This window comes from Haemorhous mexicanus, chromosome 7, assembly GCF_027477595.1.
Source record: "Haemorhous mexicanus isolate bHaeMex1 chromosome 7, bHaeMex1.pri, whole genome shotgun sequence".
Lineage (NCBI taxonomy): Eukaryota > Metazoa > Chordata > Aves > Passeriformes > Fringillidae > Haemorhous > Haemorhous mexicanus.
The window spans coordinates 29931366-29959182 of NC_082347.1; the positions used below are offsets into that span (position 1 = coordinate 29931366).

The following is a 27817-nucleotide window of genomic DNA, read 5'->3' on the forward strand; positions in this document are numbered from 1 at the left end:
CTTAAATCCATGGTAAAAATTAGTTAAATGCATACAGCCTGTCTTCTGGCTTCTGTGCAAATATTTTGAACTGCACTGGATCTAAAAAGGCTGTTTTGCCTCAGCCTTGAAATGAAAAGCCCAAGAGAGGTATACATGATGAAATTTGTATATTCTTCAAAAGATTTTTAAATAATTTGGGGTTTTTTTTCTCTACCTAATTCTCACATTTCTCAAAAATAGATGAGAAAACTTCTAAGAAAGGTAGGAAACCTTCCTGTTGAAAGTATTAGGCCAGTAGACATTTCAGGAAAAGGCAGAAGTAAAAAGACTGCATCTGAACTGCATAATTTGCAGCTTATTTTCAGATATGAGCTTGAGGCTAAAGGTTGCCCTGCATAAAAATCCCTCCCTTTGTGAATCTTGTTGTAAATTAATCAACAGATTTCCAAAGCCAATTGCAAAAAACTTGGAAACCTTCATACATTGATTTGGGAAAGGAACAAGTTCCTGTTATGCCTAATAGGAAAAATGATTTCCAGTACAAAGGTTTGGAAGCGTCAGGAGGTTCTATGAGAGTTAGAGAACCAACAAACACCTCATTTATGAAAATTTACAAAACTACTCAGAATTTCTTCATCAGGAGGACTCAGTACCAAAGATTCCAGCTCTACTTGCCTGACACAACAATGAAGCCCAAACAAGGGAATTCAAGCTGACATTATAAAGTGAAATAACTCTCAAGGAAGTGTTACCCCATAACATTTCTACACTTCTTTCTGAAGGGGAAGAGTTTAGATGAAACACACCTGATATCTTCTTGTGTCTGTGTTGTTTCTGGGGATTCTAAATCATGTTTAAAAAATTCTCTTTGCAGATACAGAGCAAATCAGGGAGACTTTACGGAGAGGGCTTGAGATTAACAGCAAACCTGTCCTACCTCCAATCAATGCACAAAGACAGAATGGGTTGAACCTCGACCGAGCACCGTGAGTTTCACCCTGCACATTCACATGGTGGCAGAGGGAGGCTAAAGAGCTCAGCATGGAAAACAAAGTTAAGGTTGGGTGGGAAAAGACTTGGCAAGGGGAGAGGAAAGCTGGCAGTGAACACTTGCGAAGTGCAAAGATGGGTGGAGAAGAGTTATTCAGGTTGGATAAGTGGGCTAGTACTCAGGAGGGCAGCTTTTTAGAGGGGTTTTGGACAAACCGTGCTAATGCAGAGTGGCTCTGACTGTTCTGTAGAACCTGCTGTTCATGGTCTTCAGTGTTTGAATTCAGACTGGAGTGATCCTTATAAAAAGTACTCTGCTGAAAAGTGCTATGATATCAGTAGAGATGGGTGGCACAGGTGACTGCTGATATTTTTTCCTGAGTATTTTGTTTTCAAGCTCATAGTTACAAACCTTTCAGTTAAAATGTTGATTTTTTTTTTCTTTTTAAGTGACTTTGATCTTGCCCACCCCAGGTGGGTTCTGTCAGTAATTACATGCCAATAACACCTGGGTCTCTAATAGCAGTAGTCTAACAGATGATTTAAGTGGGACTAGGGTGGCCCATAGATCTCTCTTGTAACTTCTGACTTAAGTGAATCTCTTATTTGCACTTCTGTCTTTCCAGGCTTCTTCCCTTCCCCTCTTAGATTTCAGGTGCTAGTTCAGTGCCTTCCCATCAATTTTAATGTTTTCATCTAAATTATACAGAAAGACACACATCTTTGCTGCACTCTTTCTTCTTGGTATTTCCTTTGGTTTCTTAGTCTCTGATGAACATCTCTGCCTTCTGCTTTCAAGAGTAAAGATCAGCATGAAATCAGAACTTCCCTCTAGTGCCAGGCAGGGACAGCACCCTGGTCTGTTTCAATTCCTGTTTCATTCTTGATTCAAACATTTCATGAGAAAAATATTTCTTGTTGTTGTCCTTTCTTGCTCCATTTTGTGGGTGACTTCCGATTTGCCGAAAAAATGAATGTTTATGAGTTGCCTAATCCTTTGGGGGAAGTATTATGTGTCAAGTGCTGATTCTTTTTGCTAATATGTAATATGAGATATAGATACTTATATTAAAAAAATCTCAAGTGACTTTATTATTGCTTTAGGAATAATCTTACTTTTGCCATATAGTAATTATATGGAGTCAAATTCTGATCTGACTCAAGTTTTGAGTAGTATTTCTCTGCCTGCAGGTTGGTTACGTTGGACCATTGGTTGGTCCCACTGGCCCCACTGAAGAAAATATAAAATTATACCATTTGATTTGCACAAATCACACCCAGCCTTAGAGAGCTCAAAAGTACTGGGCAGGATTTCTCACAGATGCTGGGCTCCTGCATGCAGCTGCTTGCCCAGTGTAAGCTGAGTCCTCAGTGGTTGAGGGTGACCACAAACATTTTGGGTGCACATCATGTTAAGGAGGCAGCTGATGGGTAAGCCTTGATGCTGGGAGGCAGTTGTTGCTTAGATAAGAGAGCTTTACGTTATTCAGGGTGAGATAAACAGAGATACATTTGAGACAGAGTGGTAAAAGGTTAGCAGAGGTCTAAGATGAAGCACACAAATATTTACCTGGGTTTTTAACTGTTCTGAGACAGAGAAGGCAGGTCAAATTCAGAGCCTCACATATGTAACAGTGCTCTTTGTTGCAAATCTCTCTTACCTGCAGCAGCTGCACACTCACCCTGCCTGAAGCCTGAGTGGTAGGAAAGGCTGGTTCCCAATGTTTGCCTCCTAGGAGGTCAGTACATTTCTCTGAGGTCTATGGTTACCGCTGAGGAAACTGATAGGTCGCCTGTTTCTCCATAAGCACTTCAGTTAAGGAAGGACAGCTATCAGCTGTGTTACTGTGGTGATACTGTTGGAGGCATAGGGGAAATCTCAGCTTAAAACAGCTGTGTGTCCTACTACTTTCTTCCTCCATCTTACTAGCTGCTTTGAGAGGAGTTTGGGAAAGGTCGTCTTCTTGTGCAGTTGTTTCTCCTCTCCATGTAGCAGATACAATGGGACTTGTTCAATGCATTGACCATACCAAAAGTGGTGGTTTGTGCTGGAAAGCAGTGTTTACTTACAACCTCTAACTAACTAGTACTTAAATCAGACCTGATGATTACTTTTACTGTGGCTAAAACTGACCAGTCAGAACAGTGTGGTATAGATGAAGCAGAAGAGGAAGAGCTTGTTTTGTCTCCGCCTTCCTTAACACACTGTCTCAGCATGTCTCATGCATTTGAGCAAAATTGCTCAATGTGCAGTAAGTACAAGAGTGTGTTGTGGAGACTCTCATCTCCAGCTGCTGCACAGGAATGTAACTTAGGAGCTCAGCTTTTGCTTGCAATAATGTATATATATCCATGTTCCCTCCAGGCACCTGCAGGGGTAAAGGCACAAACTCAGTGCAGATATAACTTAACTCTTTGATAGGACTTCTGAGCACCTGAGATGGTGGACATTTCTGTACATAGTTCTAGTCCTTCTGATGCAATCCTTCCTTGCATTGCTTGGACCTGGTAGGGCTGGGACTCAGGTCTGTCCTTCGCTGTAAATCTTGTGTAATCAAAGGCAAGTAGTTTAGCTATTGAGCTTCAGTTCTGAATCAATAAAATGGGACTAATAACAATGTCATCTTCTTGAGGCACCACAAGGATAAATATGTTCATGATTATGAGGTGCTGGCTGATGGGAAGCAGGCTTGTGTGTAATCATATCCTGCACTGTACACACCAAATCATAAAAAAATCAAACCTGTGGTTCTATGCAAGGGTCCTGTGAATAACTAGTGCATTAGAAGTTCTTTAGGAACTTGACAGAAACACTCTCTTGGGGCCTGGCAAATTGTTTCAAATCTGCTTTTCGTAAGGAGCGCTGCAGAACCATAGGCTGTCGAATTTGCACCCAACTGACAGTAGGATGTTAAAGTCTGACACAGACTCTAAGGGCTTTGTGTAGAAGAGGAATGTGCTGTTTATTTATCATGGATTTGCAACCACCAACTGCTTTCCTAGTAGCTTTCTTCCCTTTCTTTTATCCTAACCCTACCACCCACACACAATAATCTATCAAGGTTTAAAGCAGACAACCTGTTCTGCATTCAGCATCACAAATAGAATCAGAAACACTCAAGCTTTTGAATATTTATTTGTATAAAATGTAAAAGATCCAGATTCCGTGTAGATTTCCCAGTCTTTGTATAGTTACAGTTTTCAGTGCTAATGCAAAAACCTCATATTATTTGGTTGGAGATTGGGCTTGATTCAGTGTTTTGGCTCCGGCAAAGCATATAGTGACATGTTAAACATGCATATTACCAGTTGTTCACTGTCCCAGAGTCCTAAAACAAAGTTCCTTTGAGAAAAAGCTGGTTTCTGTCAAAACCCTGCTGGGCAGCTGTAGTACTTTGATTCATTAGTGTTATTACTGTAGACTGTGTAGCCCTTTTTCTCCTAAGGATATGAATAAAAGCACACTTAAAGCTTAAAACTGCATTGGACATCTGTTTCTCAAAATTCTTGGCTCAGTTCATAAGCAGCCATTAAATCAGTTTGTACGTATTAACAAAGAAACATGTGAATTAATCTTTGGAAACATGACTAATCATTTTGAACACAGGTAACTGAATACTCTCAATTACCACTTGGAGAAATAAGACGTGCATGAATGTGTGTTTCAGTGGTGCATTACTTGTTTCTTAGGACCCATCAGCTTAGTAGGTGCTGCTGAGACACACAGAAAGGCAAGGCTCCCAGTTTCTGAATCGTGCAGATTGACTCTTGTTGGATACAGAGAACTCTTGCCCGTAGGGGATGTTTAAATGTCAGGCTGAACACTGCTGCTGTCAAGCCCTCAGTGGGCTGGAAGCTCCAGATGTCAAAGTTCAGTGACACTTGTGGAGTCTTGCTTCGATCACTATTTAATTTCTTGATGCAGTAATTTCTGGGGCCGAGTCTTTGGTTGTCCCTGGTAATTAGCTCTGTGCTCTCCTGTGCAGTAGGTGAGTAGTATCTCCATGTTACAGATTAGGACAGCAGAGTTAATTTGCCACAGTTGCAGTGAGAGCCAGCATTGGGATAGGGGAATTCTTGACCTTTTCCACCCCTCGAGGGCCCCCTTGATCATGCAGCATTGCTGAAATTGATGTTTTTCTGCCTGTTGGCTGACTCAGACTGTTCTACTGTGAGTTCAGGCATGGAGTGGAAACCTTGTGCTAGCACACTGCATTACTGCCTGTGTTGAAGCTAAAATTATCTGTGGTTGTTGCATTTCATTGTGCCAGAATTCAGGTGTGCCCACGCACATCCCAGTGTCTGAACATTAGGTTTGAGTGATAGAACAGGGTCTCCAAAGTCTGTATTACTTTGATAAGGCTTTTCCATCATGTCTCTGCTGTTTATAATTCTCCCCCTTCTCAAGAAAGATCAAGTGGTGTGGTTCACATACCTGACTCTCATATTTCTGTCTGGGATTTCCCCGGTAATTGTGCTGGTCCCTTACATATGCTGTCCCATTTGTCCAGGGACCCACAGAGACCTCAAGTCCCATCTGCGTTCAATTTCTAGGCAGAAAGACAGTTTGAGTCTAGGGAAACCTGAACATATGGTAGCCCTGTAGCCATGTGCTAATTCCATCCAGCCCTGAACAGTTTCCAGCTGTGCAGGGAAATGAAGGCAGGTTCCTGGCAGAGTGGGGAACAACCCTCCGGCAGGTGGGGCTGGCAGGACTGTCCTGGCAGTGACCTGCTGGAGCTCTGCACTCTTAGCATCTCAGGTGGTTGCCCTCCCTTCGTGGAAGGGGGAGGAGTTGTGTCACTAGAATTCCCCCTGGGATAACCCCAGACTATCACATGGTGTACCTGGTTTGGAGCACATGAGTAATAGTGGCACTGCGTCCAGGGCTGGAGTCCACTGCTTCTGGAGTTCTTGGTAAACAGAGCACATGGATGGAGCAGCACTGGGTTAATGCACATTAACAAGCTCCATCTGAGCAGTGTTTCTGAGGAAGCTTTGACGGTAATACCAAAATGCAGGATTTGCTTGGAGGCAAACCTGCACTTTGCTTCTCCCAGTTGCACTGGGTTTTCATTCTGCTTTACTTGGGCAGAGGGAAGCTGTTGTCTTTGTAGCTGGTTTCCTGTCTTCAGTTCTTGGAGGCAAACTTTACATAAAGAGGAGCATTTCAGCATTCTCTGAAGCTGTCTGGTTCTGGCTAGGCTTTCTGATTCTGCAACCACTAAGCAGTAAGTTTCCAATCCAGTCCTGCTTATTTAGGCATGCTCTCTCATCGAGTCGCCATTCAGTGGTGTCCTGGTTGAGCCAGGAATGCTGAATGGAGGGAGGCAATATACTTTAGGGAGTGTCTCTCAGCATGAGGCTGAGTGCTGGGTGACAAGATTGCAAACTAGAAAAGTAAATGTCTGGAAAACCAGTGTCAGTTGAAGTGCAAAGTAGTCACCATGTTAATAATTTGCACTCCTGCATAGTTTTTCCCCATCTAAGAATCCAAAAGTGCTTTGCAAACATTGACTTAATCCTTGCAACGTCCCTATGTGGAAAAATGTCTCGGTTTTACAGGCAGGGAACCTGAAGCATAAAAGAGTTGTTTGACTTCTCTCATGAGTCTGCAGGGTGCCAGTGGCACAGCCTAAATCTCTCAATTCCACTTCAGCTGCAGGTCTTGGAACAGTCGGGCCCCTGCAAGCTCTGACAGTGGTTATTATGCAGCTTTCCAAAGGGATATGTGAGTGGCAAGAAGATTGTTGCTACTGGCATTGTCCTAGCAGCCCTTCCCTGCCAGGAAATGCACACAGAACATCGTCACCATCCTGTTTAACCAGGCTGAGGAGCACCCAAGTCTGAGCACTTGGAGTAGGCTTGTTTCAGTGTGACCACAGCAGGAGCTGTGTAACCATGTCCTCCCCAGTTCTGCACTTGCCTCTGTGCGTGCCTGATGGGTGCTGTAATTCTGTGTGCCAAGGTGCTTAGGGCTCTTTCCCACAGCTGCTGGTTTGCCCTTCAGGGGAAACTGTGGGAAAGAGACTGAAAGATTGTTGGCACTTGAGTGATCTTTGACCATATCTTCATGAGGGAGTGAGGAGGTTTGAAACAGCCACAGTTGGGAAGGGAAGAAGGGGGAGTGGAAGGAGGGGGCGGGAGGGGAAGAAAGGAAAAGTGGCCCGACCTTTCTCTCTCAGCTGTGCAAGCCTGCACTGATGGTTTGCATTTGCTAACTCACAGTACTGAATTTTATATGGAGGGAGCAAGGAGCAATGAAAGAAACTAACTTCAGTGAGGCAGTGGGCACCCACTCCTGGAAAGAGCCCTTGCCATGGCCAGCTTCCAACAGCATGTCCTTTGTGGTTTCGATACCTGGCAAGGTAGCTTGGAAATGCAGCAAAATTATGCTCCATATCAGCAACAGAGCTTGGAGGGGAACTGAGACTTCCTTCCTTGACAGATCCATGAGATCAAGCGCTCTGATCATAAAGCAAAGCGCAAATGCAAGAATAAATAAACCTTTCTTAATCCAATCAACCTGGTTATTCTTGAATCCCATAAAATAACTGCCAGTGGTTGCTTGAAGAGTTGCTATAAACATGACTTATAAGGAGGGGACATCAAAACTTTGAGCAACCTAGTGATTGCATTGGCGATTTTCCAAGATCCCCAGGGGCTGCTGCTAATTGGCATCAAATTAAGCAGGTTGCAGCCACCCTCACTCTTTAATACAAAGAGAGGGCCCCCGGGAGGCTACAGGTTCCAGCGTGTGGCCTTCTCACATCAAGAAGGAGCACAGCACACTGGGACATCGAGTCTCCTCAGGCCCTTTGCCCTTGTTGACAGATCTGGGGAAGCTGCAGGCCACACTGGACACCTTTACAATGTCTTGATCACACTCTCTTTCTTAAAGAGAAAAAAAATCAAGTATGGCTTTGGTTAAGTTCATGTTAATCAGCATTCATGAGACTTAACAAAAAAACAACAAACATAATTTCCTCCCTCTTTCCTCCACCCAGAAGCCGACTACTGGTAGAAACTGAAGCTGGAAAAAATAGTTGAAAGTCAGCTAAAGTCACCTTGGTAACTGCAGCAATACACTTGCCCAGAACAGGAGACATCAAACCCAACTACAAACAGCTTTAAAGAAACAAAAAGAATGTAATCATCTAAAGAATTAATCTGACAACTGCCCACGTTTACACCTCCCACAAGCTCCCAATCAGAGGGAAATGCGCTTTAATCTCCTCCAACTCCCCTCCAGTTTCACAAAACACTAGATGTGCAGTCTTTAAACTGGGGCATTTCCGGCATGCTGCTTCCATTTAAATCTGCTGCCTTTCCTAATGCAGCAGCCCTGGCTTTTGCAGAGTTGTTTTTTCTGGACACTGAGAAACATGAATTTTTTTGTGGGGGTTGGACAAAGTATTAAATCTGGCATAGACAAAGTTTGCAACATTTTTTGTGATAGTCAGCTAGATCTTAGTCATAACAAGTAAAACTCCACTGACTCTTGCTGCTGATTTATTTGGTGATGGGGTGGAGGAAGCAAAGACTTACGGGTAACTGACAGTCGTAAAACTGGGGATGTTAGTGTTAGAGAGCAAACTTTTTCTACATTTTTTTTTCTGAGTCTGAAAACTTCAAGCTGTGGATGTCAATGTGTGTTAGGATATGAGCTTTTTATTAATAACAACCTAGAGGTCCTGCTGACCCTTCATCTGGGTGATCACCCTTTGGAAGGGCCAGCAGAAGGATTTCCAGTCCCAAAGAGAGAATTTTAACGGGTCTTTCTTGGTCCCTGTGTCATGCGACATTTTTCTGAATCTGAAAATGGTGGCACTGTGACCTCCTGATGTGTTATGTGCATTCCACTATATACAATTCTTGTTTAGAAAGGTCTGCCTTAGACAGAAGGTTATTTGGTTTCTGTTATTGGAGTTTCACCCGTAATTTTAAATACCTGAAATTGTGTGAGCTCCTCTGAATGCAAACAAGAGACACAGAGTATGAGCATTTTGGAAAGGATGAATCCTTTCATGTCATTCACAGAATTAACTACCATTTTGCTTCACCTTTTTGACAAAAGGGCTGGTTACTTATTAATGTGAAGTCATAATTATTGACAGCCGTAAAGTCATGACAGTTCCATTTGATAGTTATACATTAGTCAACATCTTCTCTTGAGCATGTAATGACAAACAGCATTTGCTGGTTTTAATAAGACTCAGAAGGCTTTGCCCCTTGCCTCCATAATTATTGTCGTCATTCCTATTATTTCATTAACAACCGGAGGCTGTTCCCCCTCCGGACTGCAGCCCCATTGTGCTTGCAGCTGTACTGGCTAGCATGGTGGAAACCTAAAATCCCACCTTCAGCTCGGAGGGATTTGGAGCCCAGGGTTGTGGGGGACTGTCCTGCAGCTCTCTGTCCTACTGAAGCACAAATCTCACGCCATGGATTGCCTGTGAGGCTGTTCTGGGATGTCCCCATGCCTGGCATACTTAGGCAGGCCAGGTGAGCAGGGCACAGTCTCTTGTCTGTAGCAGTAACATTTCTGTAAAACTCCTGATCCACTCCACAGTGCCTGAACTCTGGAACTGCATTTAGGAGTGCAAGTTTATGGCTTGCCTGAAAATCATGCGTTGCTAATGGCTGACCCTTTTCGTAGGGGCTGATAAATGAATGATTGGAAGCTAGACCATAGGCTGACTTTCCCACAGCTCACTGTGTATATAAGATCTGATAAGGAAGTTGAGACAAAGCTTAGCTTAAGGTCAACTGATCATTAATCAACTGTAACTGCACTTCTCAGGTAATCAGCCTGAAAAATGCTGGCCTGCTCCACTCTTTGAAGACCCCACCTAGAAAGAGCTATAAAATGTTTGCTGAAGTAGATTAAACACAGCTTTAAGTGCCACACATAGACTACAAAGCATGTTGTGTCTTTGCTTCAGGGTTAACCCACTAAACTGACACTCTGCTGATTGTCAGTCCATCAGCCCACCCTGTGCATAAGCCGTATCCTGATGTACCATGTCCCTGCTGGCTACATTACTGCTTTTGTGTGTTGCTAAAGAAGAAAATAGGGCATGTTTTCCAATTTTTATCCTGCAGAGAGCTGAGCTGCTCTGGTATCTTTTTTCTGCATGTCTCTGACCTGGCCATGCAGTGTATTTACAGGTTGGACCATGAGATATCAGAGTTTAGCTGTTTCAGAGTGGGCAGCTCAGCAGCGTGGGTGAAGGGTTCACGTGGGACTGGGTGACCCAGCAGAAGCAACAGGCTGATCTGCACTGGAATTCACACTGAACTGTGCTGCTATGTGTGTGGCTGCTGGGAGTAATTTTGGGACAGCTCTCAAAGGTAAAATCAAGTAAAGGTGTCATCTAGGTCAGCTCATGAGGGTGAAGCTGATTCTTTACAATCATTTCCAGATGTACACTAAAGACAGTTCAGCTTGGATGGAGGAAAGATCCAGGCTTGTTTTAACAGTGTTCTCAAATGGAGCCACAGCTTGATAGCCTTGTTTGGCTTTTGGTCCTTGTGGCACAATGGAGGTACATTGCAGTGTGGAATCACAGTGTCCTCCTGCTTTCCCCGTCTCTCTCCTCTGGCGATTCTGTACTGTAGAAACTATCTTAACAAACTCTTACCTCTATTAAATTCTTGTGGAATACCAGGTGACAAGAATATAAATCACTTATCAGACACTTCTCATCAGTCCATGTCATCCATTAAAGTCGTAACCCATCCTGTCCTTTATTCTTTGTTCCAGACTGTCAAGTAAGGGATCATTCTGGTGCTCTTTGAACATATAAAGTGTTTATGGTCAAATATTTTGAGATAGAACGTTTTATTATCTAGAGGATTTGGTCTGGCAAAGTTCCTAATCATGTAACAATATAACTGTGTTGTAGCTTCAGAATATGCTGGTCTTGCAGAAATGGAGGAATAAGAAAGCAAAGTTATCATTGTCCTAAAGCAGCCCAGCTTACAAGGGAGAAGAATCTGTGAATCTCCTACTTGTCACATCTTGTCTCATGGAAACCAGTCTTTTGGCTGTTGCACTTGATGCTGGTGGAACCAGGAGATTCTCAAAGCCTTTTGGTTGAACTGTACAAAAAAAGGCACAAAGGACTGGACTAGTCTTTCCTGCAGGCCACTGCCTGAAAAATCCTGAAGATAAAGCAAAAGCAGGAGGAAGGACACACCTGGTATTTCTTCCAAACCATAGTGTTTGGAGTTTTGGAGACTTTAGTTTTGCTGCAGTTCTTTTCAGAAAATTAATTTTTTTTTTTTTATACTGGGAAGGGATGCACCATGTATGTACATCAATTCATATCCTAGGTTGTCAAATCAAGGTGAAGAGCTGCATGCTGGGACTGGTAGTCTGAGTGAGGCTGTGTCTCTGCAGGAGGGGTGAAAACTCAGATGTGGCTTTGTCTTCATGACCTTTTTTTCCTGAATCCTTCCATGTTTACAATCAAAATAGCACAGAGTACTGGAATCCTGAATATGTGCATTTTGTCTGTTCTCTCAGAAGCCGTAAGGACAGTTTGGAAAGCGAGAGCTCAGCAGCCATCATTCCTCACGAGCTGATCCGCACGAGACAGCTGGAGAGCGTGCACCTGAAATTCAACCAGGAGTCCGGAGCGCTCATCCCCCTCTGCCTAAGGTGAGCGAAGCCATTCTCCTCCACAGCCTGTGCTAGCATGCTGCTTTTGCCTTGTGGCATTGTTTCACCATACAGACATGCATGCAATGGGTCTGTAAAGGCCAGAGCTTAGATATTTTGCCAAAACACATTAAAAACAGATGATTCTTTGCATGATTCTGCGCTCATCGTGTTAAGATTGTTTCTCATTCTTTTTACATCCTCCAGTGTCTTTTGAGTGTTGAAGCAGGACAGGGTTAGTATAGGGGCTTTTTTATTAGTCTAATGCTAGCAACCCTGTGATAAAGAAGGGATGTCTTAACGTACTCTGTCAAAGAAATCCCTTAAGTTATTCATTCTGACTTATGGACTCAGATAAGTGGTTGTGCAAAACCTGTTTGCAATCAGTTTATGCATACAAGTGTGGATTTTAGACAAATTATGTCACATGACTGAAGGAGCAACACATTGTGTGCATACTCTACACATTTTCTTTTGAAGGTTCAGTCTGTGCATATCACTGGCTTCTCGTTTTCCATAATTTCAGCCAGCATTATTTTTAAAAATCCCTGTGTAAATGTTCTAGTATCTTAAGATAAAAATGAACTGTCGTGTCAAGACAAATGATTGTAGGTGATTGAGTTACTTTAGCTTAATGAGTTACATGATGGTAGTATCAGAGTTATCAGCAGCAGGTGCACACTTGCCTGGGCCTGTTGAGAAACCAATGGGAAAGTTAATGCAAACATATTTTATTTTACATCACAAATGTGTGAACAGTCTGTCCTGATCAGTTAGCTCATCTGACCAGCAGTAACTCACCAAACAGTTGTGACTCTGGTAGGCACTAAATATATTACCTGAAGCTTTCCCTCTTGCATGTTAGAAGCCATGCATGGGTGTCACAGATGCTCTGAGCCGAAATACAGAGCGGGATTTTCCCTTGCATTGAATGAAAAAAGGGAAGTAATACTGTAGATGGTCATGTAGATGGTCAAAACACTGTATGTGTGTTTTCTAGGCATTTGCTTAAGTAATACAGGTGACATTTGTCAAACATCAGGACAATTGATTGCTAGGTATTGTCACGGAAATGAGCCTTCTTAGAAATGCGTCTTCACATTCCCACACAATGTGGAGTCTGGATTCTCTTCTGTAGTTTCCATTTTGCTGGAAAACTGTCAGTCCCCTGCCTTCACATACATCAGCACCTCATCATGGGGATAGGCATGAAGTGGATTTAGATGTATTCTAGCTCTGTAACAAGGTCCTGAGATTAAAGGGGAAGATGAGGGGTAGCTCCCTGCCTCAGAAGGAGGCTCATCACCTGCTTTTTGGAGTAAATCATTCTTATATTCCTGAAAAATATATATTTGCTGCCTTCAAAATAGTTTCCCATGCTGATGGCAGAAACAATAGTGATGTATCTCCATTGTTGTGTTGAACGTTGTGCACACCCTCTCAATTCACGTACATGTGTTTAATTCCCCAGGGGAAGGCTCTTACATGGACGGCACTTTACATATAAAAGTATTACAGGAGATACAGCAATCACATTTGTATCAACGGGAGTAGAAGGAGCCTTTGCTACAGAGGAGCACCCCTATGCAGCCCACGGACCTTGGTTACAAGTGAGAAAACCTGTCTCCTGATTTTCTCCTTTCCTCCTTTACTGTGACTTAAAAATTATCTTGCTAAGGGCTTATGTTCTTTAAAAGTGTAACAAACCTGTATTTTCTGCTGCAACATCTCTCATAGCTCTTGCACAATATTTTCAGTAATTATGGCCTCAAAAAAAAATGGTAAAGTGCTGCTATTTATATTAGTGGAACTCAAAAAGATAATTGACTGGAAAATTCAGACATCATCTGTGAATACAGTAGTATCCATTTCCTGAAGTCGGTGAACACTTTGCAGCCTGTATTTATTCTTGATTTTTTCCAGAAAGGGATTTGGGGAGGCAGAGTGGAATGACCTAAACAAGAATGGAGCCAGGGCAGAAGAGCTAGAAAGCTGTGGGACTGTGATCCTGCAGAGCCAAGGTCTCAGTTTGATCATCCCTAACAGGAGAGTAGCACAGAGAGCAATGTCTTTCAGTTTGAGCTCTTTTCTATTGATTCTTTGATAAAAGCTTGTGGTTGCTTGAAGCACCCACACATTTTTGCACCCACATGTTCTTGGTGTCACAGATTTTCCCTGGAAAATCCCTGTCTGCTTGAAGTTGAGGGTCAGCCCTAGAGCAGTGATGCACTAATGATCTGACAGTATAGTTCTGTTCTACCCTTAAATTTCTTTATGGTTATAAGCATATTGTGGAAAAAAAAATCTTGAGGGGATGTGTTAATGCAGAAAAGCCCATTTCTGAGGGACTATGTGTGCAGTACGTCTCTGCCACTATAACTGTGGCATTTCTGCCTCCCCTTCTGTTTTGAAGACAGAGGATTGTTTCAGCATTGCAGTGTTGCAGTTAGCCTTCCAATGACTTGTTTTCAAGGCATTCTGCAGTCTGCATTCATATGTCTGGAGGACATCGTACCTTGGAATCTGTATGATTGTAAAGGAGCTGATCTCCGCCAGACCCATCTCGTGTAGGGATTTTCAAAGAGCCTGCTTTGATTGTTCTGAATGGAAAGTGCAATGCTTCTATAATGATTAACAGCAAAGAGTCAGGTTTAAGGGTGGGTCATTTGCTGTTGGTTCCTGTGCTTGCCAGCACATGATACACAGGATCTTGTGACTGTGTTGACTCCAAACATGAGTGTTTGTTTGCATTTGCATCACATCTCGAAATATATTGATATGTAGAGTAGTCAGGTAACCTCTAAACAGTGAAGAATGGCAATAATTATGTCACCATACAGACATGTTAACCCTTATGAACCTGGCTCTTTTCATGCCTCTTATTTTGGTGCTGAAAAACATGTAAGATTTTTGGAGTAGGTGGGATGGAAAGGTGAAGAATTGCTGGCTCAGATGGTAGAGAGGAGAAGCAAGTTCCCTCACTTGTCTCCTACACAAGGCCAATGTATTGGATCTTCTTGTCTGACATAACCAGCTCTGCTGCTGGCCCCTGCCCTGTCCTGTGTTGAGTACAAGGGAGGACAGGCTGAAGGGGGGAGGAAGGGAGGCTAAAAGCAGCCTGGGACAAGAGGAGTAGCACCCGGTTCTGAGATGTGGGAGTGTCTGAGACTCTTGGCTTAGTATGCAAGGGAAGACTTGATCCGTGCTCAGCTGTTCCTTGTGGTGTTGGGAACGGGGGAGGGGGAGGTTTATGTGGCTTTGCTTCAGAAGTAAAAGAAGTTGTGGTGCATAAAATTTCCAAAGAGGCGAGCTGTGTTTGGTTTAGTCCATTGCAGCCTGGGCTGGCTGAGCTGGCAAGCCCTGCTAAGCTTTCACAGCAAGGCCCAGAGAGGATTTTCCTCCTCCCTTGCTTGGGACTCCAGGCACAGCAAGGAGTTCCAAGGAGAATTGGTGTCTGAAAGCACATTTCTGCAATGCAGGGGCATGTTGCAATGACAAGTAAATGGAAGAACTGTGGAGAAGAGGAGACATGGCAAACTTTTCCTCCTGTGGACTTTTTCTCTATCTTAGGGTAGAAATAAGAGCCTTAAAAATCCCGGCCTCAACTCTGCAGCAGCCAGAGACTGACTTCTCTTGAGTCTAAGCTTTGGTGCAGTGAGAGCCCAAACCTGCAGACTAAACACAGTACCTCCTGTTTACATCTTGTGGGCTGGAGTGGAGCATGTCCAAGGAGGGACAGGCCGGAGAGCTGCTGTCTATCAGCCCCCGCTGCCCGTGCTGAGCAATGAGCTGAGAGTCACTGGGCTCTGGTGGAGGGTTAGCAGATGACAGGAGTTTGGCAGGTCCCAGCACCATTCCAACCAGACAGGTGTCCATATCACCACCACAGCTGGTACTCAGCGGGAACCATTTTAGCAGTCTCAGCAGAAAAAGTAAGGAGTCATTAGACCAGAGAGATTGTACGCCCCATTTCTATCAACAGTCTTTCCAGGTCACGTTTGAGGCATGTTAGTAGGGGAAGCCTGTCCTGCTGCTGCCCATGCTCTGGGGATGATTAGATTATTTCATTCTCCAGAGCTGTCAAATTGGCACCTTTCCCAAGTACTTGGAATTTTTTTTTTCATTTAAGTAACATTTAATTAGTTCTAAGAAGCTAAATTCTATTAAAGGTCTAAGCATGTTAGGCTGGTTTATTTCTGAACTCCTTCCACTATGTCATGTATTGTTGAATAGGGAAATTGCTTTAACTCAGAAATGTACAAACATTTTCAAGAAGTCCTCCTTGTTAACACTAGACTCCTGTTTATATGCTAGTTACTGTGGCAAAGTCTCTGATGTGTAACACTTGAATTAACATTACACATGATCAAAGGCTTCCTCGGTTCTTTCTTCCACTCCCCCTTCCTCCAGTGCTGTGACTGCAGAGCCCCCACATTGCCTCCTAAGCACCTCTCCTCTGCTTTCCAAGGGGTAGATGTTCCAGATGCACAGGGAAAGGCTGTGCAGGAGGTGTCTGGCCCATGCTGGAGGGTTAAGGATGCTAATCATGCAGACAGATTCCAACATAAACTGCCCCACAGTGACATTCGTATTTGTGGTGGAGCGTCCTTGGTCCAACATCTGAGCTGTGCCAAGTGTGCAATTCATCACAGATTGACCTTGTTTGTCTCTAAAACATTCCCAAAGCAAGGTGAGGTTGTGCGTGTGTTCTCTCTCCCTCCCTTACTTTTGTTCCGACAGATGATAGAGACGCTCTGTTGAAATGTGTTACTGATCAAGCCCATCCCAATAAAGTTGCCTGAGCCTTTAATACATATTAATATTATCCTGGGGTAGTTTGTGTCAAAGCCTGTCAGCATGCATCATCCTTTGGGAATTACCATCATTAAGTCTCCAGTGATGGGAGTCAGGACATGCTTCTGCAAAGCTCCTCTGCTTTTATGTGGAGCTCTTTGCCCGTCTAGCACAAAGCAGGCTGTTCTCCCCTCCTGCCTTGCTCACCTGGACTGCTTACTCTCCCCAGAGGGGAGAAGGAGGTTTGTTTAACTCTACCTTTAGATAATTTCTGCTCCTGCTGCTTTAGGCAGTCATTGTTCTAGGCAAGAAGATGACATTCAAGCCTTTGATCATGTGCAACGTGCATGTTACGCATCAGATACTACTGCAGACTCTGACATACAAGCCAACACAGTGCAGTAAAAACAAACCTATAGTTAAAGAGTCCTCGTTAACTGTAAAACCTAGCACACAGAATGTAAGAAATATCTCTGCACTTTAGCCTTGCCCCTGTTACACATGTGCATTTCAATGCAATATCTAATTGAAGAATCATACATATTTTTAACAGAGTGTGCTTGCCTCATTCACTGCAGAGATGCAGTATGTTTGGGGGATGAATCAGGAGCGTGGAGTAAAGTAGACTCTTTCCTATAGGATTTCCACTTTATTTGTTAAAATTGAAAAGTAATTCCAATTGTAATTGGAAAATAAAATTGGAAAGTAAGTGTAATGAATGAGGCAGGTAATTGCAAAAAATCACAGTAATCTTATAGTGAGGCCTGTTAAGTGTCGCCCTGGAGAACTGGGTCCCGTTCCTGCCTCTACTACTCTTATTCCAGAGTCTTAAGCTAAAATATTATCACCTGGCAAGTGACTTTGTGTTCCTCATTTTCTGGATGCCCAGCTCAAGCCTGAAGTCTGATCTGTGTTCCCAGCAATGAGAGGAGGTCAGGAGGAATTCCCTTGTGCATACCTCTGTGTTACACAGGACTAAGTGGACTGGAAAACAGAGATCTGCAAGTCTTGAGATGGGCACTCACAAGAAGTAGACATTCGGTTTCAACCTTTTCTTCACTCATTTTCCTATGTCTGTTCAGAAGAACATTCTTCCAGTCATCCTGTGAAGAATGCAATGAATTCAGTGCTTGTTTGGAATCCTCCACAGACGAACGGCAGAAACAATTTCAGGAAGAGATTAAAATTTATTCTTGCAGGTCAGGAGAGAGAAAGGATTTCTTTGGGGCAGGAATTCATCCTGGGAGCTGTGGTCAAAGACCCATGTTCAGCTTCCTGCTCTTGCAGGCTTTCTCTGTGACTTTTAAGTCTCTACTTCCTTGAGCCTCCATCCCTCATCTGCTGTATTGAAGGGAGCACTTCCCTGCCTTGCAGAAATGTGAGGCCAAGCACGTCAGAGGCTGAGTGTGGTGGACAGTAAGATTGGGTACTTCCAGTGTTATCCATGCTGGCAGTAGCTGGATGGAGCATACTAAATAAAGGAGAAGAGAGTAGGAGAGAATGGGGAAGCAAGTTGAATGATAATGAAAAGAAATGATGACTAATGCTGCATTCAGTGAGCAGAACCATCCTGAGGACTGAGCAGGGCAGAGGTCTTGCTGGAGAAAAACTGCAGGTGATACTGTGATTACAGATTTGTTTCATGAGGCAGAAATGTGCTGGTGCCAAATTAGCATGGCATCATTTCTGTGCAGCAATTTCCAAAGTTTTGTATGCCCAATGTCACTCATCTCTGAGCGCAGAGGGTATTTTTTCCAGGTAATTTTCTTGGGTTTGGGACTAATCCTGTCAGGCAGGTGGAGGCTATGGATCATTGGCACTTGGCACCCCCTGATTCTCAGCACAATGTGAGTGTGAGCTCTGTGTGAGCTGAAGAGCTCACAGCAGTGGTGGGGTGTTATCCTCTGGCACCAGGCACTGCTGGGGGGCCCTCTTTGCTCGCCTCCTATGACAGTAGGTTCCCAGTGTCCATCTGACAGCATGTTCATGTTAAGGCTGTGGAAATGGGGTTCTCCAGACTCCTTGCCCTTTGTTGTCCCCAGCTTTGGCATCTGATCTGCCCTTCATCCTATTTTTCTCTGTCTCCATCTTCCCCTCATCCTGGCCCGTCTCTACTTTCCTCTCCTCCCCTTCATTCAAGATGGAAAATTCCTTCTCCTCCTCCTCCACATGGTCTGATTTCCAGCAGAAACACTGAGAGTGCTGGAGAGTTTCCCTGCCGTTAGTCCTAATGTGCCTGGTGACATAGCAATCCCTCACTTCTCAGAGGAATGATTAGAGGAGAAAGCACTCCTTAGCTACCTCTGCCCTATTTTGGGCCGGAGCTGCCTTGGGCTGGGATGTGCTCAATGAAGGAGGACTCTTCCTTTCTCATAAAGGCTATGGGCAAACAGTACTTTCAGAGACTTCTGACTTAGCAAAGCATTTTCATGATCAGGAGAAAGGCTTTCCCTTGTCCTCCAGAGCACTCATTTGCTAATCTTCATCACCCTCTTCAAAAGGGGTGGTTCTCATGCCAACAAAATTATCATATGAATTTGCTAGTACTGTCAAAATACACTTTTCCCAAAATACCTCTCTGGATTCCTTTTTCCCTAAAAACCTTTAAAAAAAAAATCAAAAACAAGGCATCCAGCATGGAAAAATAAGTTTAGGCTTAGGACAGCAAGGTCAAACCTTTCATAGAAAATGTTAAATGTGCCTGTAGGCAGGATAGGTACATGGAAGCCGTGGGAAGCATCCAGCATGCAGGAGCTATCAACATGTGCTATCTATGCTGGCAGTCACAGCAGAGAGGGGATTACTGTGAGCAGGGTCATGGGGGACAATCCATTCTTTTGGTTTGGCAACCTAAGTGAAAAATCTGGGAAAGAAGATCAGACTGAGCCCAATCTTTAAATATTTTCAGTTTTTCTTGCTGAAACAAAAGCCTTAAAGAGACCAAAAGCTGAAATAAAATCCTTTTATGTTGAATGAAACCAGAAATAAGAAATAAGAAAGTTTTCTTCAATAAAAACAGGAAAAAAATCTGGTTTTGCAGAATAGGGCTGGAGGTGTTAGAAGTTTGCCTTCTCTAATCAATATTTAAGGGATATAATGCTTGCATAGGATATGAGAAACTCATACTTTATTTCTTTTATTTAATTTGAACCCCTATTTCTACTTCTTTGCTTTATGGGCACCACAGCTATAGGGTATTTTGGTTCTTCCTCAGCTCTTCCAATTGGAGTTGTTCCACCTCATATAAAACACTGAATTAGTCACAGAGACAGAGTGCACAAGAGAATGACTTTGTTCCGGTAGAGTCAGGACATTCCCCTGGAAATGAGCACATCTGGTTCTTCTCTCTGCTCAACCACATGTTAAATCATTTATGCACATTGGCATAATGGCAGCAACAGAGGTTCAAAGCAACATTTGAAAGAGCTACTCTGATGCTGAAGATGCTCACTTGTAAGTAGTAGCTATGGGTCATGTCTCTCTTGAAGACATAGGCTTGATTTTAGGTCTCCTCACACTTGAATAGATGTGTTATTCCTAGTGTGGTGAGTTTAGGAACACCCACAAACTGGTTTGAGTTGTGTACAGCTACAGCCTGCTCTTCTCCAAAGCAGTTTTATGTGTCTACTCATGAAATTATTTTTCAGAATGTTTTGAGTGGCTTCCCCCAAATTCTTGAGCAGGTTTTAGAAATCTAAGCTAGCAGTTTTCCAGTAAGTTTATCGTGTGCTCTAAACACTCCCCAAAATCTTACTGCATTATCCCTTTTTGTTCTTCTCCCTCACAGCTGAATAAGGCATTTCATCTAGAGTAGAAATGTACCGTTAGAACATGATGATCCTCCCAATGTCAACTCTCCTGCAGCACGTTCTCTAGTACTTTGTCCAGGCTAGTTTTGGATGAGTCAGGTTCTTTCATCCTTCTTAATCTGACTGACTGTCTATCCTGCCACCTAATACCCCTCCCTTGCCATTCAAAGGAGACTTTGATTTTGGCTACTTTGTGTAGGTTGTCTTCCACCCACGTAGTGCATTCCTTGAAATATCTGTTCTTCCTTTGCTTTTTCTCTCTGAAAGGATCTGAAAGAATTGGATTTGCCTGTTGTCTTGGCTTCCTTGCCAGCCCTTTCCCCAGCTGAGCCAAATTTTATGTATTGAATCAAAGAAGCCTTGTCTGCATGATAGATCTCATCAGTCTGGGCTCTACGGAGCTCAGGTCCTCGGGATCAACCTTGTGACCGAGAATGTCATGAAAAGATCCCACAAGGTCAAAATCTTTCAGTGTCATCCTATATTTCCTCTTCTGGGATTGTAACATCATGATGTGAAGCAACAGGGTCCCTGAGGCATCTGTGAGTGGATGTTTCTCTTTTACAAGGGGAGTTGTGAATCTCCTGCAAGAGCAGCAGTGGAATTTCCCATCAGAGGTGTTTGTTGCAATACTGGTACCTTCGAAGCTGTAGTGAGAGCTGGGATGGATTCAGGCAGCAAGGTGGCCTTTTCAGACAGTGTCAGGGCTGGCCTGACATGGAACAAGGTGACAAGACCTCTGCCCTGAACCACTTGCAGCATGAGCAAAGCAGTGCAAAGAAGCCAGGTCAAGGAGAGAGCAGAGAGGTGGGCTGGGGGTACCTGTGGTACAACACAATCCCCCAATCAGGGGATTTTATTGGTGGAAATTTTGCTGGGAAAGGCTGACACAGTTTAACTTAACTTTTTGCTATGCTGACAGCAAGAATTAAGCTGAAACATTTTCAGGGCAAAGGACACATAAAAGTCACTGGATATTTGCAGATGTAACAGATTATTTGGCTTAGGATACAACTGTTCCACCTGTTCCAGGCATAGTACCCAATGGATGAACAGTTTCTTACAAGGGTTGGTGTGGTTTACAAAGGGGTTTATTGCAATGTGTCCTCACCTTCTCTGGCTGGACATACAGGCCTGCTCTGTACTAAGTCCAGAACTAATAAAACTTGGTTTCCTTTCTTTGACAAACCTGCTAGAAAGGCAACTTGGAGTGTTTAATGCAAACAAAGCACTAGGGCAAAGTGTGTGATTGTTTGGTTTTTTCCTAGGTAGGCAAGAAAATTGAGTATTATCAGTGAAAGCCTCTGCTTCAGTGTAGCTGGACCATTTATTTGCTTGTGTCTTGCCCTGGGCAAAGTATTTTTCCTTAAGTTGGGCAGAGGTGCAGCTTGATTCCTAGCCCAGCTTTTGAGAGTCTTCCTTGATCAAAGTCTTGCCAGCTGTGCCAGGCATTCAGCATTGTTGTGACCTCTGTCCCCAAGAGCCTTTCCTGAGCTGAGAATGTCAATCCCTCATGGCAGTGTTGAACCCTGTAGTGAGAGCTGGGGTGTTAACTGTGGGGTGGTACCTGTAAGCTGACTATAAAATCTTTAATGTTTTACTAAGCACCAGGTGCTTTCAAAGTCAGCCAAACCTCATCTGGAGCCCCATGATCTTGTGGACACTTTTAGATTTCATCAATTTTCATATGCCTGCAGCTGAGTACCTGTAACAAGTCATGATACAGATTTCTCAGCCAGATGTGAGTATGAAAGCTTCAGCACAGAAAGCTTCAACACAAACTCCTTCAGGTGACCCGTAGGTGAGCCCTGTGAATAAGAAGTAGATTTCAGCAAGCTCAGGTGAGACTTGCCACGAGAGGGAGACAGCATGTGTTCCCTGAGCACATCCACCTGGATGAGACAGCCTAGCCTGGTGTTCTGAACATGTCTGGACACTTGCAGCTGTTAGTGAAGTGGTGAGAACCCAAACTTTGTACTTCAGTTGTGTGGTAGGTACCTGTGATAGAAAACAGGGACTTATCTTCTGGCTGTTGTCATCTTCCGAGCATCTGTAGCATGACTCAGTGCCACAAAACACAGAGCAAATGGAATCCAGATCTGCTGGCAATGGTTTAGCACATGTCCAGGCCTCTCTAGGTCAGGTCCAGGAGATCCTGGTGCGAGCAGGACTGTGCAGCACCCAAGGAGTTGTTTCAGGTACCCACAGCTGGCTGGCAGGGCCATTCAGTGTTCATACTGCAAACAGCCATTGCACAGGCTGAGCTGCACCCTGTGACCAGCTTTGGCAGGCTGGGTGTTTGCACAGGGCTCTGAAAACAGTGCTGTGAGACTGGGCTGCTGCAACACCCAGGACACCTGCTCAGGACTGCTCCTTTGCTTCCTCAGCACCAGCTGAGAGATTTCATGGGAGAAGAGGCTTGTTCAGGGCACATGGGATGGCTTCGTTTGCCCTCCAGATTGTGTCGGCTTTTCCCATGGCTGCAGCACAACAGTGGGGCTCTGTTTTCCTTTGGGAAGGGAATAACTGCTTCATCATTGTGATCTCTGTGTAGTGTCCTGTTGATAAGATCAGTCAACAGCATCAGAGGAAAACTCAGATTCAGTTCTGAAGTATAAAGTGAGTGAGGCCTATTTGTTTAATTTGAGCTTCTAAGGTTTAAATCCCAGAGGAAATTAAATTAGGTGCCTAGAGCAATGGCAGTCTGTCATGTTTATTTGCTGGGAATGTCACCTTTAATATCATGCACATACAACGTGTGTGTGTGTGTGTGTGTGTGTGTGTGTGTGTGTGTGTGTGTGTGTGTGTGTGTTAATGTAATGGGGTATCATACTGTGCAGGAGCAGGCATGCTATAAGAACTGGAAATGTGAAATATTGTGAGTGAGGGGCGCTGAGATAGGATTGGGTTTATTTTCAGCCTTGTCCATAAGACTCACTCACCAGCACAAAGGTGGTTTAGCTAATTGCAGGTGGGGATGGCAGCCTGATCTATATATGAGCACAGGCATTAGTGCTCTTGGGCCGTTTTGATTGGGCTACTTCTAACAGGAGAAATCTTGTCTAGACGTGAATCTGGGATGACAATACTTCTTGCTTCCAAGCCCTCTTAAGCAGTTGGTGTCCTGCTGGCACATGCCTTCCCCCTACATGCTCAGGAGAACCTCAAGAGTGCCAGTTTCCTGTGTTGTGGGACGTGGCTCCTTGTACATTTGGTTACACCTGCACTTTGGAGTCTCCCTTCTTCTCCTGGATGGAAGGCAGGTCTCCCCAGCAGTGTGGGGTAGTAGCGTTTGGGGTGGATTTTTTCTGACTGGGACTGTTAAGGACAGGCTCTGAGACTCACACTGTGTGTGTGAATGTCACTGCAACCTGTGACACCTGCTGACCACCAAAGTTAACTGTCCCTGCAGGGCTTGCAGAAGGCGCTGCAATCTTTCTTCACGTGCTGCACAGAGCAGGCTGCCATTGCTTTGAGCCCCCAAATGCAGCTGAGCTGAGCTGTGGTCTCCTGTCTCGCTCCACTTGTCAGACCTTTCAGGGAGCCAGTTCAGCTCAGTGCCTCAGTGGAATTTGTGCTTCTATTTCAGCTGGATTACCAAAATTCATGAGAGAGGGCAGTGAGCTGTAGACAGGCTCAGCCATCTTAAGGCATCATACCCCAGTTTCGGTGCTAGGCACAGTGCTCCATGTAGGTTTGTCCCTAGCCAAGACCTGACCTGTCCCCTCCTCCATTCTCTCCACCCTTTGCTGTTTACCCCTGCATACCCTGTCTTGTCTTCCTACAGCCTCAGAGCAGCTGGCTGCCTTGCACACGTGGTTCCCATTTTTCTCTTGCCTGTGGCACCTTGGGAGTGCCCAGGGGTCTTCCTGCTGTGCTTGACATCTAGTCTCCCTGCCAAAGCTGCAGTTCCTCATTCCTGCTCTCTCACCCATCCTAACCTCTGGCATTTTTGCTCATCCGTGGATGGCTGAATATTCATTTCTTCCTGGCCTGATTGCTGTGAATACCAATTCCTCCTCCTTTTTCCGGCTGTTCTGTAGATTTTGATGTCTGCCAAATTGTTTTCATTCCCTCACCCCACTGCAGACTGCACCTCCGCAGAAAGCGATCCTCTCGGTGCAGAGCCCCAGCTCCCCACCCAGCCCTTCCTCCTGAGCTGAGTGATCAGGTTGCCCTCCTGTGTCCAACAGGGACAGACTTCTCCCTCCTCCTCCTGCAAACAGTGAGCAAATGAGCGTCTCCAGTTCAAGAGGCAGAAGAGTTGCAGGCCCCTGCAAGGAGACTGCAGCAGTTTGCGGTGGCACTGCGTGTTTCAGTGCGATGTTCCTCAGCTTGCCAGTCTGCAGATTGGTGCCAGGTTGCAGAGTCCTGTCCAAAGCAGCAAGCTGCTGGCTCAAAGCTGAAGCAGAGCTTTTCAGGCTCAAGGTCTGATCAGAAAGGCCTGGTAAAGGTACCTGCATTCATGCTGAGCTGCTTGGTCATAAACCCTGGCCTGGATCCTGCTGCAGGTTGAAGCTAAGTGAGGAGGGGAATGTAGTGGAGAGGGGAGTTTATGGTTCCATCATCCCCAGGAAATCTTTGTGTAGTGGCAGCAGTGTGGCAATGTTGAGGGGAGAGGACTGCAGACACCTTGGATTTGGATTTAGTGGTTTTTGGATCTCTTGTCTTGCCCTACAAAAGAAGAAAGAGAGACCAGACCATATCTCTTTATGTCCAATAGTCCTGCTTATGTGTTGCCAAAATGGAGCCCAGAGGCTTCCACTTGCCCATGGCATGCTGGCAGTCACTCGCTCTCCACTGGTGTTACTGGCCCTTAACAGTCAGTGGGCACAGGAGGTGGGCTTCCTGCAGGGCAGTGGGACAGCCTGGCTGCTCCTCTTCCATAGGAGAGGTGGAGAACAGTGCAACTGGCTACTTAGCTCCACCACTGTTTGGTGCTAGAACAGTCCCTTCTCTGGAGCACAGGGCTCATGGCTGCGAAGAACATGGAGAGGAAGGGTGAGAAAGGGAGCATGGGAATGGTGGGCTCTTCTGGATAGAAAATAATGCCAGAGAGGAGGAAAGGGTGGGCCAGAGGAAGGAAAGGAGGAGCAGAGAGAAAGAAACAATCCTGTAGGCTAAAATGGAAATAATAATCCACTGGATGCTGCTGCAACCTAACTCCCAGGAATGCTGCTCCAAGGCCCCCTCACTGTGTGGGGATGTTTGCCTGGTCCTGCACAGCCGTCTCTGCTCCTGTGCCAAACCAGCTGTCCTGCCTGGAGCTCTGGCCTCTGCGGCTCTTGTGAAGAGGGCAGGATGTGTTTGCTTTTGCCAATCACATATTTTTTTAAAGAGGGTGGGAGTTCCTCTGCTTGAATTCCCAGGGCTGATTTCCCCCATGATGTCTCTGGTTTCTGTGACTTGGGGAACTCGATGGAGCTGGGGTTGTGGTCCTCATCCAGGACTTTTGACTTGACAGCAGCTGTTTTCTTGGACTGCTTCATGCTTGCCAACCTGGCTCTGAGATGAGCCAAAAGCTTTCCCAGCAAAGACGCAGGATGGGCATGTGGCAGCACAATATGGGGGTGCCTTGGGCACCTCTGGGAGCACTTCCCATACCCAGCATCTGGTTCATGTGAACAATGTGCTGTACTGGGGTCAGGCCCTTCCCCATGCCCAGGGCACCAGCTCTGTCTCTTCCTATGCTGCTGTTTCCTGATTAAACTGTGAGCTTGACTTCAATGGATCAGATGAAAGTGGCTGTCTCCCACTGTCTCTCCAACAGTTGTTATCTTGACCCTTTTTCCTCCTTCCCCACTCTTTCTGTCTAAAGCTGAGCCTCTAATTTCAGACTGAGGGAGATAATTGAGGGTCAAAAAAGATTGCTGTGTAATTTCAACATTTTTTTCAGTGGTTGGGGTGGAAGACAAAGTTAGGAGCTCCTTGCCCTCAAACCTTTGTATTGCGGTAAAGAAGGACATAGGGGAAGGAGTGAGTTGGTACAGTCTGCTCCGTGCAGAAGTCATGCTGTCCCTTGCAATTAGCTAAAACTAAGAGTGTAAAGCATAAAATACTGTATTTCCTTTGCAGATCCTGTTGACCGAAGAGTTCGTAGAGAGAATGCTGGAAGATTTAGAAGATCTGAATTCTCCAGAGGAAGTAAGGCTGCATCATTCCTGTATCTTCCATGTACTGTCCCAGAGAGCTCAGCCCATCCTGCAGCTTGTCTTTGATCCTCCCCTCAGCCTGCAGGCTGCAGCCCTGCCCCATCCACAGACTTGAGGCCATGCTAAGCCTTCACATCTGCTGTGAACTACTGAGGCACTGAGAGAAGGGATTGCAAGAAATACAAGACAGGGATATCAAGGGACACTCTGTGTTTTGATTTCCATCAGCATTTTTTCCAGCATAGTATCTGAGCACCCCAAATGACAGCAGTGCAGCTGGGCCATGGCAGGATTTCCTCCATGCCGTGCATAGATATTGTCCTCACCAGCAGCTCCCAGCACATCACCTTCCCTGCTTTCAGAAAGGCTGAAAGTGGTGGTAGCACATATACTTTTGAACAATCTGTTGTATGGGCCTCCTTTAGTGTGTTTGGTAAGCAGGCAGGGCTGTTTCACATCTGCTGCTTGGCCTTCACCTGCTGGCCCTGCACAGTGTATGAAGGACCATCACCAGTCTGGAAGCATTACAGCAACAGCCAGGGGGGCTTTATAAAGCTGGTACTAAACTTCCCACTGCCATGTGATCTCTTCCTGGGGAACATTTAACACCCCGTCTCCCATGCATGCCATATAAATATTCTGCTTGACTTCAAAGATCAGTGGCAGAAATGACATGTAATATTTTTAATCCCATTTTTTACAGCTCCCTGCAGACTCTAAAGAAACTTTCCTTGGCTTGTAGAACAGCCCTCCCATCCCTTGCTCTGCTCCCTTCCCCCCAGGAAAATCTCAGGGCTCTAATTGTTTAATCCAGAGTTGACTTAATGCCAGGGTGTTCCTCACTGTGTGAGTGAGGGGAGCATGCTGCTGGCTGTGCAGTGACTTTCAGGCCAGCTTTTATCCAGTTAAACCTAATCCAAAGCTCATTTTTGCTAGTGACATGGAAGCCCAGGAGCACTTTGGTTTGAAGGCTCTTTAGTGAAGGCTTTGGATGGCTCATGTTCCTTCACTGTCCATTGAGGCAAAGAGCATGGCAGCTCCTGGCACAGCGACAGGGTGTTTGGTTCCCACTCGCTGTGACTGCTGAATTAAAAAGTGAAAAACAAACAAATGCAAAGGATGACTTCTCCAAGAGGATTGCTTTGGAAACACTGCTGTTTATAAAAAGGAAAATACTTGAGATGAAATGTGATCTTTCAGCATCCAGATTCCTCCAAGGATTTGTAACTTGCAGGATCCGGGTCGGGCCAACTGAAAGCATTCCTCAGCAGGCCTGACTGTTGCTGATGATGTTCATGTGGTAGAATGAAGCACTGTGAGGAGTCTTTCCTTTGCCACATAAAGAACCACCTGTGTTAAGTGAAATTAAGTGAAATAATCTGTCTGAGTATCTTAACATGATTTTCACATGTCCTAGACAGCAA

The 27817-nt window shown here is 44.8% G+C and overlaps 1 protein-coding gene across 2 annotated transcripts in view; it reads left to right on the forward strand.

Annotated features, from left to right (window-relative positions):
• Nucleotides 1–27817, forward strand: part of SUFU (SUFU negative regulator of hedgehog signaling) — a 90196-nt gene that overhangs the window by 54314 nt on the left and 8065 nt on the right. For both annotated transcript variants that reach the window (XM_059851868.1, XM_059851869.1), the window contains exons 8-11: nucleotides 857–968; nucleotides 11504–11638; nucleotides 13110–13248; nucleotides 26317–26385. In XM_059851868.1, the coding sequence (XP_059707851.1) occupies nucleotides 857–968; nucleotides 11504–11638; nucleotides 13110–13248; nucleotides 26317–26385 (455 nt within the window). The remainder of the gene's footprint in view (nucleotides 1–856; nucleotides 969–11503; nucleotides 11639–13109; nucleotides 13249–26316; nucleotides 26386–27817) is intronic.